Here is a 15,715-nt window from a genome sequence, read left to right on the forward strand (position 1 = left end):
AGTTTAGCACATCTCAGCGTGGACAGATGGCCAAAATGTAGAGAAAAAGATACGTTTTTAAATGTATTCAGATTAGATGTAGCTTAAATTGTGCACCCACGGCAAGAACCTTTTTCTTGGCCGTTTTTGTCTTTTTTGAACGCATCTGCAAGCTCTTTGTTGTCTTTGGTAGCTTCCTCCATTCTATGTTTGTCTCTGCAGTGCAGATCTCTCTTGCTGATAACTGCCAGTTCTTTGTAGTGCCAACTCCGCACACAGCTCGACCAGCATGAAAGAGCACAGCGTTCTCTCTCACACGGGCGCTACGGAGCACGTCCATGCTATTTTGTAATAGCATCATGAGTGTGTCTGGGACATCAGTGAGTGCATGACTTCAAACAGTTAGAGATGAAATATGAACGTGTTGCCATCTGGGTGAGAGTGGTACAGTTCTGCAGTGCAGCATCCCGTGGATTCGGGAACAGCACGGCTTTTAGTGGATTTCCCTACATGCTTAACATGTCCTTGAAGGAATATAGTGAACAATGTCAAATGCAAGTTAAGCTCTGTTTTTTAAATGCTTTTAATGATTCAGTGATTTTATGTTCAACACGAAAATGTTCAGCAGGATTTTTACTGGCCTTCTTTTGGTGGTTTAAAATGATGAATGCTGAAATTATGCTTCCTTTAATTGTAAATTAGACATTTGTTCTTTAGCCATTTCATACAAAAATACATATATATTTTATACATATAAATATATATATAGATGAGAAGATACAAAAGATTTCTATTTGAAATTAATGTTGCTCCTTTTTGGCGGAACATCTGCATCTCGTTTTTTAAAGGAACAGGTTATATACATAACCCAGAGACGTTCTTTCCATTCATCAAATCCTGAAAAAAAGTGATCACGTTTACACAAAAATACTAAGCAGCACAACTACTTTCAACACTGATAATGATACGATTTTTGGTAACACTGTACTTAAAGCTTGTGCAATGCTTTATAAAGGTATTCATAAAGTACGTTATAATGCATTACATCCTTTCATAAATAATGATAACCAAAGTTATAATGCATTATAATATTTCTAGATTCTTTGTTACATCTAAAACTGGTTGTTTGTCATGTGATTTAAAGCATTATACTTTCTAAATGTGTGGTCATATAATGTACACTGGTCAGACATAACTGTGAATCCTAATATTGTGTTGGCTGCCAAAACAGCCCTGACCCATCAAGGCATGGACTCCACTAAGGTGTGCTGTGGTATATGGCACCAATATGTTAGCAGCAGATCCTTTAAGTCCTGTAAGTTGCGAGGTAGGGCCTCCAAGGATCTGACATTTTTGTTCAGCACATCCCACAGATGCTCGATTGGATTGAGATCTGTGGAATTTGGAGGCCAAGTCAACACCTCAGACTCATTGTTATGCTCCTCAAACCATTCCTGAACCATTTTTACTGTGTGGTAGGGTATATTATCCTGCTGAAAGAGGCCTCAGCCACCAGGGAATACTGTTTCCATGAACAAGTGTACATATTAATAATTATAATAATTTGTTACATTTATATAGCGCTTTTCTAGGCACTCAAAGCGCTTTACATAGAAGGGGGAATCTCCTCAACCACCACCAATGATGCCGAACATAATGCTGAATAATTTTTTTTCTGTAATTGCATATTGAGAGATTGTCTCTTACATGGTCTGCAACAATGCTTAGGTAGGTGGTAAGTGTCAACGTAACATCCACATGGATGGCAGGACCCAAGGTTTCCCAGCAGAACATTGCCCAAAGAATAACACTGCACCTGCCGGCTTGCCTTCTTCCCATAGTGCATTCTGGTGCCATGTGTTCCCCAGGTAAGCGACTCAATGAACTATCTTGATAACGACAGAACTTTCAACCATAGTTGGCTAATGAGCTTTTGGGAAACGCATCCCAGAACTGCTAAGATTGGCAGATGCTTTGCTTTAGCATGATGAAGGCCCTCATAAATTACTATTCATTTATGCTGACACCACCCATGTTTTCAAATTAATTGCTTATGGTCCGCAGCAGTGCTGTTCCAGTTTTATAAAGAAGGAGACAATCTCTCAATATGTAATTAACAGAAAAAACATTATTCAGCATCATGTTACAAGACACAGCTCGAAGACAAACTCACTTAAACAAGTTGTGTCCAAACATGCTCATGGTCAGACTCCGACCATATCCATTTATATGCAGAAATGTCATTTCTGCTGGAAAATACAGTAAACACACGTACTGACGGGATGTTTGTGAGTATGTCAGTAAGTCTATGAAAACAAGTGGCTGTGGACTGTGTGTATGTGTGTGTGTGTGTGTGTGTGTTTTGGTGCAGCAGGTCAGGGAACCCTGGAGTGACTAGCTTGAAGAACAGATGTACGGGATGTCACACTCTGTTGTGACCCAGCTCACCGATCGCGGACATGACAGGGAAAAGCATATCCCTGCCAGTCGTCCAGTGTGTGTGTGTGTGTGTGTGTGTGTGTCACCTGGTAATCCCTACGTTATGGGGACAAAATGTACAAATGCCACAAAGATGGCAATATCCGAAATCCTTGTCCTTGTGGGGACATTTTTAGGTCCCCATGAGGAAAACATCTTATAAATGGAGTTTTTTTGGGAAAGTAAAAATGCAGAATGTTTCCTGTGATGGGTAGGTTTAGGGGCAGGGGCAGTGTAAGGGGATAGGATGTACAGTTTGTACAGTATGAAATCCATTACGCCTATGGAAAGTCCCCATAAAACATGGAAACACGACATGTGTGTGCGTGTGTGTGTGTGTCTGTGTTTGTTTATGGCTGTGTACTGCAGTATTGTGCGTCAGATACATTTAAGTGGATTGTTGCGTCACTGAATCTTTTCTGTTAATCAAAATCAAGCAAATAAAAAAGCAATTGTATGGATTTGTCTGTCTAAACTGAGCACATTCCAACCCCCTCTGTCTCCTTCTCCACAACAGCCTATAGATCCTGCAGAAGAAAGACTGCAGTTTAACAGACTGGAGTCACGCCAGCGTTCTTGCTCTAAATCAATACATAATAGATAGACCGTAAGTCCCCTGCTGAATCTAATTGATGAGCTAGCGCTGCAGGTGTCTCCCCAAACAGAGCTAATGTCCTGACAGTGTGAAGTGTCCAAGTAATCTGACAGTAACCTCACAGCCTTCGACTTACGTATGCAATACTAATCCAGCTCAGTCTGTAAACACTGAGACAAGATGCCGAAACCCATCGATAAAATGCTATAAAATGCTGTAAAGTCTGGTGAGACAAAGAAGATGAAGTGAGGCACAGTGGATCTAAATGCAGCAGTCACAAAACAAGCAACCTTAAACCAGGGTCAACGTAACAGACACCAGACAATGACAAACTGAAAATCAGGGCAAAATATACACAAGCTAAGGAACTAAAAGGAAACATAGAAAATAGGAACAAAGGAAACAGGAAACAATATGAAACAATCTAAAAGTCCATGGAAATGATACTATTTCTTCGTTCCACTCCACTTTTAGACACGGACTAGCGAACTATCTAAGCACTACTCCATATGGGAATCCCTGCCGCCATTCATTAGTGAATTAATCGCATAACAGTGTTTATGTTGAGCAGGGTTGCCAAGCTTTTTTTTAAAAACCGCATCCAATTGCTACTCAAAACTAGCCCAAAACAAGCCACGTTCCGGGGGTATAAGATGTTTTTCTTGCAGGGTTCCCTACCAAATTTGCATTCCCATAGCTTAATATCACATAAATGGGGTCAACTTCAACATGCGGTCATGAAAAACGTATAATTGAATTGCATAATGCTTATAGTTTATGTTTACAAAGTTCATACTGTTTATTTTTACTATTTTCTCCGCTCATTATTTTCCAGTGCTGTCGAATGATTAATCACGATTAAATCGCATCCAAAAAAAAGTTTGTGTTTACATAATATATGTCTGTGTATTGTGCTAAGTATTTTGTATATTTGAATGCTCACATAAGCATGTATATAATTAAGAAAAACTTTTTTTTAAATAACTGTATTTACATAATATAAATGATATAAATACATATACAGTATATTCATGCAAATATTTCTTAAATAATATTTATGTATGTGTATTCAAATTTACAAAATAATTATGCACACACACATATATTATGTAAACACAAGCTTTTATTTTAGATGCGATTAATCACGATTTATTGTTTGACAGCACTAATATTTTCTCCAATAACTTATAAGCATATAGAATGGAACATAAAACAAATTCATAAGTAAAAAAAGATGTTTAAAAAATAAATCACCTCAAGTGATCAAGTGCGTTTCATTTAAAACTTATGCACGACTTCTGGCAGGAGTGGGCAATCGTGCAACATAATTAGCAATGACACACATTTGAGTCCATGAGACGGAGGGAAGTTAGAAGGTCAAGGGCATAACAATTTGGAGTGGAATGCAGCTCAAGTTTACATGTGAAAATGTCTGCCTAACCAGATGCAAGAAGTCCTTTTATTCCTGTAAATATGCAGCACTTCATGAGAATTAAAATGAGAAAAAAGTATTTTACAGTTTTATTGAGAAATTAATGTGGAAATCAGACAAATAATGATAAATGAGTTCAAATAAGCTGATTCATTCAGGAACCCAACAAGTGAGTAGTCAGTTTTGAATAATTCACTGAAAAGAATGAAAATACTACTCTGTGAAAATGTTAATGTATTTGGTCTTGGCGTAATAGATCTGCTCCTGTTGATTATTGCGAATGCTGCTGCAGAGCAAATACGAAGACTTGCTACTGCCAAATACATACACAGACACGCTGCTGTGAGCATGTAAGACATACTGCTGCTGTACAAATAGCCTGCATGATATTATTAATAGCAGATCTATACAGGTGGAGCTGGGGAAGGTGGAGCGTTTCTTAAAGTTTGCTGCAAACTTCTACAGTAGCTGTAAGTAAACACTGACAGAGTATTTGAATGTTGAGCAGCAATCTAACTGGCTGCTGATGCCACAGAAACCAGTCCGCTGCACCATTTAGAAAACAATGTGATTACTATCAGAATAATTTAAAGGGATTAAAAGTCATAATTTACTCACCCTCATTTTTTGCTCTGCTTTACACAAAGAAAGATTTTTGGGAGGATGTTTGTAACCAAGCAGATCCCCAATGATTACCACAGTACTTTCTTTACTATAGTATTCAATGGGGGTGAGATCGGCTTGATGCAAACATTCTTCCAAAATGCTTCTTTTGTGTACAGGTTTGGAACAACTTGAGGGTGAGTAAACGATGACAGAAATTACATTTTTGGTTGAACTATCCCTTTAATTACTTATCAGCCAGTTGCAATCTACAGTTTCATGACATATTTATGACTTATTACTCATGACATCTAGAATTTCAAGATATATTAATATAATTATGGCTGTGCGATATTGAAGAAAAATGCAATATGCAATATCTTCTTAAATAATGCGATATTCAATATGTGATACGATATTGCTATTAGTGTGTAAAATATATGTAAATTATATTTTAAAAAAAAAATTCATTATATTATTTTTACATAGTTTTACATTCTTTCTGGGGAAAGAAAGCATCGCTTCAACTTCTGAAAGTGACCAGCAGTGTTTTAGGAAAAATGTATGTTACAAATCTGACAACATAATTTTAACATCAATGTAAACAAACTAAAAATGTAATGCAAATATTTAAAAACCAAAAACTCTTTGCTTGACATGGTAATATATAGTTATATCAGCCTAAAACGGAACATCCAAATAAACAAAGACACCTGAACTAGGGGTGGACGATTATTATTGTTATTTTAATTTATCTTTGTTATTAAAAATAAGAAATAAAAACAGTCTTCATATGAATTAAATATACACTAATGCATGATAAAGCTACAAAGGTTATTCAGCCAAGAGCACTGAGTAATTGTCTCTTGTTCTGCTCATGTTTGACAGACAGCGGCAGGTTTACTGTATTATCAGGTTTACTGTATTATCAGGTTTACTGTATTATCAGGTTTACTGTATTAGCTGCTGTCACTTTAAGACCTAATGCACGGATCCTATTGACACGCATTCAGTTTCTTTCCCCAAATGATATTGTTAACTTAAAGCATAACAGACTGGGTTTACATTAATACTCATCAAGACAACCAATATGTACATTTGCGATATTTCGATAATTTCGATATATTGCACAGCCCTAAATATAATAACATAAAACGCCAAGACTTCCTGAATATATTTGTTCTGTAATCCAAACCAGAAAATGTATGTTTGACGTGATGATTGGATGAGATTTCTCCCCCCCACTAGTGCGCTGAACAAGAGATAAAAGCTTGGTTTCCACTCACGCAAAACGCCTCTTAGACTGGATTACGCATCCAAACCCAAACATATCACGAGAAACAGGCAAAAGTTATTCTTAGAGCTAAGCTCTGAATCAAACTGATTGATGTCAGGCCGAAACAAATACAGAAACATTGATGTTGTGTGCCACGGCTGACTGGTGTGAAATATATTTGATTAAAACGCTTCAATTAAAGATTTGGGATTGTACCCAAAAAAACAAAAAACAAACTTAAAACGACCCGCTGGCTTTCAAACAGGGACGCAGAGTTCTTACAAAAGCCAAGATGTGAACAGGAAGAGTTTGGCAGCGAAGGCGCATGAGTCACATCAGTGTAATGACTCACTGCAGGTTTATTACAGCCTCTTACTTCTGCCACCCTGCATTAGATTTAGCGCCTGATGGTAGAATGGCTCGGGTTTACGGATTCCTGAAATTAATCTTATAAGTAGGCTGATAACTAAACACTGGTTAACTCAATATAGCATTGAGTGCATGGCAAAGTAACTGTTTAACAAGCAGCCTAAAACTGATAACTACTTTTCATTAAAGATGAAGTTGGTGGTTTCTCTACAGATAGAACTTTAAATTAATAATTGGAATACACATGTGAAAAAAAAATAAAATAAAAAAATGCCACAGTAACCCAGCTGACAAAAATATGTCCTACATTTTATTTTGCTATCATTCCAATTAAGTTATTAAAATGTTCTTTTTGAATGCTCTCAGAATGTGCACAACATACAATTAAAAAGTAAAACATTTTTTTTACTGTGGGTTATTCAATTGGTTATTTTATTGAATCTTACTCAATCATTCAGCGAATCGTTCAGAGACGATTACAACAGACTCCCTCACTGTTCCATTCAAAATGAATCAGGAACAGTTACCATTTACTTACTGGTGGCTCATAATGTGTAAATGAAAATAATTAATTCACAATATTCAAATACATTTATAATGGTTTTCTACAATACTATATATATTTTTTTCAAATATTGTTGAACATTAGCCGGACGTCGCTATACATCAAATAGCTTCCCGACCTCAAATATTGTGGCCGGGGCTAATTTCGGCTGGCATCCAGGCAAGTTGAACGTGGGGTTTGGAAAAATGTCAGACTGGTTTCTATTGGGTAAGCAAACAAATAGCCCCACCCCCAAACTGACACAATATGTTGAGCTAATATAATAACAACAGAGCATTTACACTTTTTGGGGAAATCAACCTGAAAATGGTTTACTTGAAGTTGTCTTTGCACAGTATTAAGCTGGGATATGATCCTTAATATATGTCTATATTTACCATTCCTGAATTTTCAGAAATTTCACCGTACCTCAAAGAAAGACCAAAAGGCCCACTTTCTCTGAACTGCCAACATGAAGCTTTTAGTAATCATAGAAGCTGCCAGAATTTGGCTGCAGGCAAGCCTACACCACTGCAACAGTATGAGTAGACCCTTGGGCCTGAGCCAGAGCTGAAACCAAAAATTATTGAGTGTTTAACATCCCACCTCATTCACTATATTACACATAAACATACTCTTGAGGAGAGCAGCTTCTGCCCATTCTGCCTTAACATATAGACCAGCCTCTGCAGATCAACATACATATAAAAGAAAAAAAAAAAAGAGTGCAAAGAAATCAATTAGTATATCAAAAGAAGAAACAATTACCAATACCAATGAGCTAATTTGTCTCAGAACCATTCTTCAGTGACTCTATAGTGCTGGCCATCACATCAGATTGGACATTTGGGGAAGACGGTTACTCATACTATGAAATGTGCATAAATGAGATGTCAGGGTATTACAAAGCTGCAATGTTCTGAGACTAACCTTCACAAAAACTGCTGATATTTCTGTCTGCTCATACAAGTTTGATACAGACCACAAAACCAGAGGAAAATGTGAACTCAGAGCACCCGTCTCCTGTCCTGCTTTCTAAGATTAAAGCTAAAACAAAAATGCATGCATTGTAGGCAACTAATGCAAGCTAATGCAACAGAAGAATTAATAAAAATAATGGTTTTGAGCACACATGCACACAACCACTCAGGGTTGTGGGGAAAGAGCATGTAGAGGGTTCATACATCACAGAAATGGGAAAGTGTGAGATATTTAATCAGCCTGATGTACCCAGCAGCTCACTACTCACATTTGTAAAGCCATGAAATCAGGACACTACTGAATCGGATCAATAATAATAGTTATCGCACCGAAATGCTATAGGAAAAATGCACTTTCAAACTATATGATTTACAATATTATTATTCATGGTTAAAAATGAATATGGGCCTAGTTACCAAAATGCCTACACTGTAAAAAATAAAAAAGGAAAATGTACTGGTAATTTTCTGCCAGTACATTATCCAGTAATTTTACGAAAATTTCCGTTAATTCTTAAAACACAAACTAATGCAATTTGTAATTAAAAATACAGCTAAAACACCTGTAAAAAATAAAATAAAAATAAAAATAAGGAAATTTCCATCTTATTTATATAATACATTGTGCCCTATTTTTATGGACTTTTTTTTTTACAGTGACTGATTGCTATATATATATATATATATATATATACACACACACACACACACACACACACACACACACACACACACACACACACACACACACACACACACACACACACAACAAGTAAAACAATCTGCAATTTTCCAAGTAGTTAAAAAGTCTCAGCCAATGAGAGGAAGGCAACAGCCTTAAGTGTGTGAAGTTTCTGTCTGCAATAACAAATATATGCACATTTGCAACGAATGACTCGTTTGATAAAAGTAGATAAACAGCCTATCTTCCTCCTTTAAAACCTTCAAAAAACCTTCTATCCATGTCAAAATTTCGAAAGGAAATTCTATAATAATGTAAAAGAAATCAAAATCAGAATTCCACATGGTCTTTTTTAGATATGAAAAAAGATTAGGATCGATGCCAAATTGTGACAACAACAAAAAATCCATGTTTTTAGGATTTTAATGAATGCAGATGTTTTTGGATTTGATGTAGCCTATTTTACCTCAGCAATAATCTGTTTATATTGTACTCATAAATAACGCAGAGAACAGTTAAACATCTGCACTGATGCGTAAAGCCAAGGGAGACATTAGGTGTTTCTCCGTTAAATGATGTTATTTTGCAGATACACAACAGTTCTGTTCAAATTACAAAGATAACAAAATAAAAGGCAACTTAACTGCTCGTTAGGGCATGAAGGAAAGCAGACTGCCGTACAGAATGAGGTTAAATCGCGAATCGTGTTGCGGACGGAGCGCGATACGCACGTACCTCTCACTTTGGTCAGGGTGAGCACCGGACTGTTACAGGCGGACAGCGGCGCAACCCGGGCCGAATGTTTCTTCATATTGACGAGCTCGGACAGACGGAGCTCAAGCCGCATCGACTACATCCCTAAAGCTGATTGTGTCCGAATTGCTTTCGATGTCTCGTGCGCCTCCTCCACCCCTGATCTCTCCCCTCCCACTAAACACTCTGCGGTAGCCTATACCTACTCCTGCATGCTGCACGCGGGACAGTCACGGTGCTGCAGTTCATTTCTTTAGCCCTCTTATAGAGATTTTAACAGTTTAGGTAGGCTATATAAACCTCTGCAAATGATGTTGATTCCGCCAGCTGCGTCGCTGTACTCCAACATGTTCAACTTCTTCATCTTTACTAATGCACAAAAGTCATGTATGTTTAACCACGAGAAATATGACAAAATTATATATAATCAGTTGAGACATATCACACACAACAAACACACGGAATGCAAAACTTGCTACCTTGGAAAATATATTTTCCAAGAAATTCAGATTTAAATAATAATAATTAATTATATAGTAGGCCATAGGTTATATCATATAACATTACTATAACAAACAATTTGTTAACCCCATTAAATTTTTTTTGAATTATTATTTAAAAATATTTGTTCTAATTTTTTCCTTTTTCACATTATAATAATATTAATTACTATAAATAATTATAAAAAATAAACAACATTACCATAACAACGTATTGTCAACCCTACATGTGGAGGAACAGAAAGAAATCTTTAAAATACTGCTTTTTATTTACATTTTTTTCAACATTACATTGAGGTGAGTGACCTTAAAGTCCTTGTAAGGCAAGTCAGTTTACTGAATGGCCATCTTAGTAATGTTCACAGGCAGCTATTTGTGGTCATGCAAGTACAGCTGCTATGCTGGCAGGGTAGGCAATTTATTTATGTATTTATTTATTTTTGGTCAAAAGTACCGACCGCCAGGGGTGTAGCTAAGGAAGGGGGGGGGGGGTCAATTATTTTATAAATTATATTATAAAATAATATAATTTTGATTTTGTAAATGTGACTCATATAATGCATTTAGCGTCAAATAATCTATTATCATTTATATTATATATTTTTGCAAACACAAGGATGAGACACATGGGAGTAAACAAACGAGGGTAACAAGAGAAGACAGGAGGAGCAAATGAACCAATAATCAGGAAACAAGGTGGGTGGGGTTAGACAATTGACATGAGCACATGGGACAAGAGGTGTGTTCGACATCGGCTGAATGCATGCGACCGGCGAGAGTAGCCGAGTGCAGGCTATGAAATTCGCTATGAGAGCTTCAAACGGAGACGTGAAGTCGGACAGTTTCTAATTCCCGCAGTGACGCTTGTGTTGTGTTTGCAAACTTTATCACAGCGAAAGTTAAATAAATGCAATATTTCTCAAATACACAGACGTTTCAGATTACATTTTCATTCAATACTTTATGTACTGCTTAATAAAGTGTCTATTTGGACAAGATTAAAGGTTCAACATATAACTATCAATGAAGTGTTGTCAACGGTATTTATCAGTTTTAGTTTGATAAACATGATATTATAACATCGTGACTACATGAAACGGCGATCAGTCAGCGCATCGCTGGGTGAAGTCGAACAAGCCATGCAAAGTCAGAGCCAGCAGGACAGCCAAGAACATCTCTAGAAGGGACCAGGGAGGGACGGGAGGGTTGAGCCAGGGAGGCTGAGGCAGGTCTTGAGTCCCAGCAGAAGGCCAGGGCAGAGCCAGAGGGACACACCAGGGGAACTCTGGCCAATCAGGAACCCCGTCAGACGACCAGGGTGGTGCCAGTGGGACAGTCCAGGCGGGCTCCAGTGGATCTGGAGTCCTGGAAGAGGGCCAGGGAGGGATAGATCAGGCAGGCTCTGGTGGATCTGAAGCCCTGGCTGAGGGCCAGGGAGGATCAGGTGGGTCTGGACGCTTGACTGGGGCTGGCTGGACAGGAGGCTTGAGCGGGACCAGCAGATCAGGAATCTTGAGTGGGACCGGCAGAGCATGGATCTTGAATGAGGTCGGCAGGACAGGCAGATCAGACAGGACTGGAATAAGGGTGAAAAACGGGAAAGTCCCAATGAGAGTTTGGACTGCAAGTGTAGTGGGCATGGGTCTGGCCAGGCTTTAGGTAAGGAACAAGGTTAATGGTGGAACAGTTCCAGAGCTTAATTATGGTCTCTGGGACAGACTCCGGGCAGGCAGAGGGCTCTGGGACAGTCGCCGGGCAGGCAGAGGGCTCTAGGACAGTCGCCGGGCAGGCAGAGGGCTCTAGGACAGACTCCAGGCAGGCAGAGGGCTCTAGGACAGTCGCCGGGCAGGCAGAGGGCTCTAGGACAGTCACCGGGCAGGCAGAGGGCTCTAGGACAGTCGCCGGGCAGGCAGACGGCTCTGGGACAGTCGCCGGGCAGGCAGCCATTGCTGTGTGAGAAGCCCAGACACACACAAGGGCAGTGGCATAGAGAGAAATTGCAACTTCTTCAGACATGACAGGGAATTCAGGTACCATCAGACTTGGCGATATGGAGGAAGCCTTCCTTCTCCACCTACGTTGGCTGGGTGATGGCATGAAGATAGCTACTTCTAGGTCAACAGTAGCTTTCACTGCCATCTCAGGGAAAGCTACAGCATAAACAGCCGCCTCTGGAGGCACTGCAGCTTCTTCAGCCCTCACTGGGTGCTCATCAAATATGTCTGTGATTGGCTACTACGATCAGCGCTTCACAAACATGTTGTACAAATACATCAATGACGCTTTTCACAGAGCGCTTGCAAAGATACACAAAGAGCTTTTGAATGCAGGCATCTATCAGCCTACCGGTCTGCTGGTTGACGCATGCTCGTGCTTTTAAATGCCCTCGCTCCCGCTTTAAAAACACTTTCAAACACTTCCTTGTTCTTTCAAACCGATGCAGTGCGTTGATCATTGTAGCCAATCATAGGCACATCCGCGACCGCACAATGACCAGTCAGGTGTTCACGATTACAGCTCAACAGCGCTCACCCTACTAACCCTTTAAGTATGGGTTTCAGGTGCTCTTTACACCTCCATCGTCGTCTGAGACAGCAAAGAGTAGCTAGTGCTCTTTAGAGAAGTTTGTCTGTTTAGGGCTACTATAGAAACATGGAGGCCCTAAATGGTGACTTCACTGTAAGGGGACATGTGTATGTAGATAGAAGTGGCTCATTGTAAAGTAATACAAAATATAACGGTTAAGTAAGTAAGGTCTTTATACATCAATGAACACATAGTTATGTATATTATATTGGATTTCTGTCAATAGATCCTCATAAATATTACACACTGCACCTTTAAAAAAACCAAAACAAAAAACACCACATCAGTGGCCTGTTGCCCAAAGCTGGTTTCAGTTGTTACCCAGGTAAGTTCGAGATTAGTTTGAGCAAACTCTGGTTTTCGGGCTCAAGAAGGGGAATTGGTTTTTATCAGTATTCATCACCATGGTAACTTACAATACACGGGTTTTATTCTGGGTTAGAGATCGCAAACCTAAACTTGACCAATCAGCTGCAAGTAAAGATGCAATAAAGCCACACCCCCTGTATCTCTCGTTCCAAATTAAAGCAGTTTATAATGAAGAAACTTTCGAAATAAAATTGTGCATCTTTTGGTGCTAATTATTTATTATTATTTATATTATAAGAATTATAATTATAATTTGAATTCATATAATATGTTCATATAAATATTATATTAATTGACAATTAGCCAAAAAGTAATATGAATACATGCATTCATAATTATTTTAAACAACATGTATTCATTTGAGCTCTTTGTGAACCTATAATTATAGGCATATTTCTTTGATTCACATCATGCATTGATATAGTCAGATATTCTTTCAGCTGCCTTCTCAAACTCTCGCCGCAGCAGCAGTGTTTATTCCTGCCTTGTAAACGCATTTAATTTCATAATGATTTTCAAAACGATCTCTCAATCTTAGAAGAGAAGGGAACCAAACGGACACTGTGATTGGCTGTTTGCCGCACGTGTCACACTTTCAGGTGCACGAGCTTCAGAGTTAATTGCTAACTCTGGATTAAACCTGAGGCTACGTCTACACTAATCCGGATAAATTTAAAAACAGAGTTTTCGTCTAAAAACGCTCCTCGTCCACACTATCATTTTCAATCGTTTTCTACACTTTCAATCTACACTGAAATGTCTGAAAACGCTTAACATCCCTGTACTGCGCATGAGCAAATCCAAGACGCTTCGACTTGCGTCATTTCCACTACTCATTTATTTACTCTTTGAAATTTTGCGGCAATGTCGAGAAAAGGCATAGTATGTGATAATGAGTTTTTTAACAGTATGTACAAACTGACATTAATATTTAAGAAGGCTGTCAAAACAGAAAGCATACAAAACAACTGCTGTATAATGTCGTTCACCATCTTGGCTGAATTGGTCATATGACTGCATCACATGGCTCAAAATGCGTCATCGTATTAAAAAGCTTCCGTTTTCACAGTCCACACTACGGCGCGAAGACGGCGTTTTCAAATTTATCCGCTTTGGAGAGCGTTTTCAAAACGATACGTTTTCATTGACTTAAAAGGCTGTCTCAGTGTGGACAGAAGGCCAAAACGGAGAGAAAAATATACGTTTTCAAATGAAAACATTATTGTGGACATGGCCTGAGTTGACAGAGAAAGTTTATACCGAGTTTTGAGAAACGGTTGAACTTGATCTAAACCAGGTTGGATTTATCTGGATTTGTCAAACCTATTCTGAAACTCAGAGTTTGTTCAGCTAGCTTCATGCAACAGGCCTCTGCCCAAATTAAAAGAAAAATATGTATATAGTTGACCCTTGGTAGAATGAAGGCATACTCCTTTATAGCCTGACTGATTCAGTAGATCTTCCGAGCTGTTTGAAACACTGTAGAGGGACAATATAGGACACAAATTCCTATTCAAACTTACAGCAGTGGAGAGAGAAAGAGATCAGGAGAGAATGTGTGAGTGTTCACTTCCCCCTGTGAGAAATTATTCACCTTCCAGAACCCTAAAGGAGATTCAATACAGACTGTAACTGGGATAAGAGACTCCTCCAAGACTCCAACCTTCCAATTTACCTTCCTCCTCTCTTTCCCGTTTTATTTACTGGATTCCTGAATATTTTCTACTCGTGTTTTCCTCACAGCTAGACACGTGTTTAAAGTTGAATGGCTACACATGATTTAAAATGAACATGGAACATCATGACATAAACCAGAACAGGATCTCTGGAGTGGAATATATTCCTGTGATCCATCATGAGACACAAAGGTCATGTGTCACTTTGGACTCCACATGAAAAATACTGCAGATAGCGTCAAGGAAGGGTGATTTTATGAGGCACTCCCATTTTGACATTCTGCAATACATTTCTTGACAATCTTGACATTGTGTCAGAGTTCAGGTTATTAGCGACATGGCCATAAGGGGGAAGCTTATCATTTCAGCACCATTGTACACAAACAAAATAATAAAAAAAAATATTAAAATAAATAATAAAAACAATGACGATTTAATCTAACTTTCAGCACCAGTCAGATCAGTCAATGATTGGTGCTTCGATATTTAATCTTTAAGATGGTCAAGCTGGTTTTTGGAAAACTGATATAGCAGGTTTTGCTGGTACATAGTAGTTTATAAGCTCTACACTCTTAAAAATAAAGGTTCTTTATTTGCATTGATAGTTCCTTGAAGAACATTTGACATCCATGGAACCTTTCCAATGCACCTTGAGAGGGGGTGGGGGCGGGGGGGATGCTATATTCTATAGCATCACTGTGAAACATCCCTCTTGGAACCTTTATTAATATGTTTGATCAAAATAGTTGAAACTAGGTCCACAATGATTTATTACAAATGTGAAGTTTATCTTTTTTTATTTTATTTTACTTTTATTATTTTTGCATTAGAGCCAATGCAGAGGAACTAGTGGCCTGACCGAGCAAGCAGAAAAAAAAAAATAGAAAAAAAAA

At 38.4% G+C, this 15,715-nt stretch overlaps 1 protein-coding gene across 4 annotated transcripts in view; it reads right to left on the minus strand.

Moving 5' to 3' along the window:
• Window positions 1–15,715, minus strand: part of slc35f3b (solute carrier family 35 member F3b) — a 100,327-nt gene that overhangs the window by 32,121 nt on the left and 52,491 nt on the right. Inside the window, exon 1 of one of the 4 annotated variants that reach the window (XM_067421450.1) lies at window positions 9,674–9,991. The exons of the other annotated variants lie outside the window; for them this stretch is intronic. Within the exon in view, the coding sequence (XP_067277551.1) occupies window positions 9,674–9,785 (112 nt within the window). The 5' untranslated portion in view covers window positions 9,786–9,991. Of the gene's footprint in view, window positions 1–9,673; window positions 9,992–15,715 lie in introns of those variants that run through there. 4 annotated transcript variants of the gene reach the window in all.

This window comes from Pseudorasbora parva, chromosome 17 (genome assembly GCF_024679245.1).
Source record: "Pseudorasbora parva isolate DD20220531a chromosome 17, ASM2467924v1, whole genome shotgun sequence".
NCBI lineage: Eukaryota > Metazoa > Chordata > Actinopteri > Cypriniformes > Gobionidae > Pseudorasbora > Pseudorasbora parva.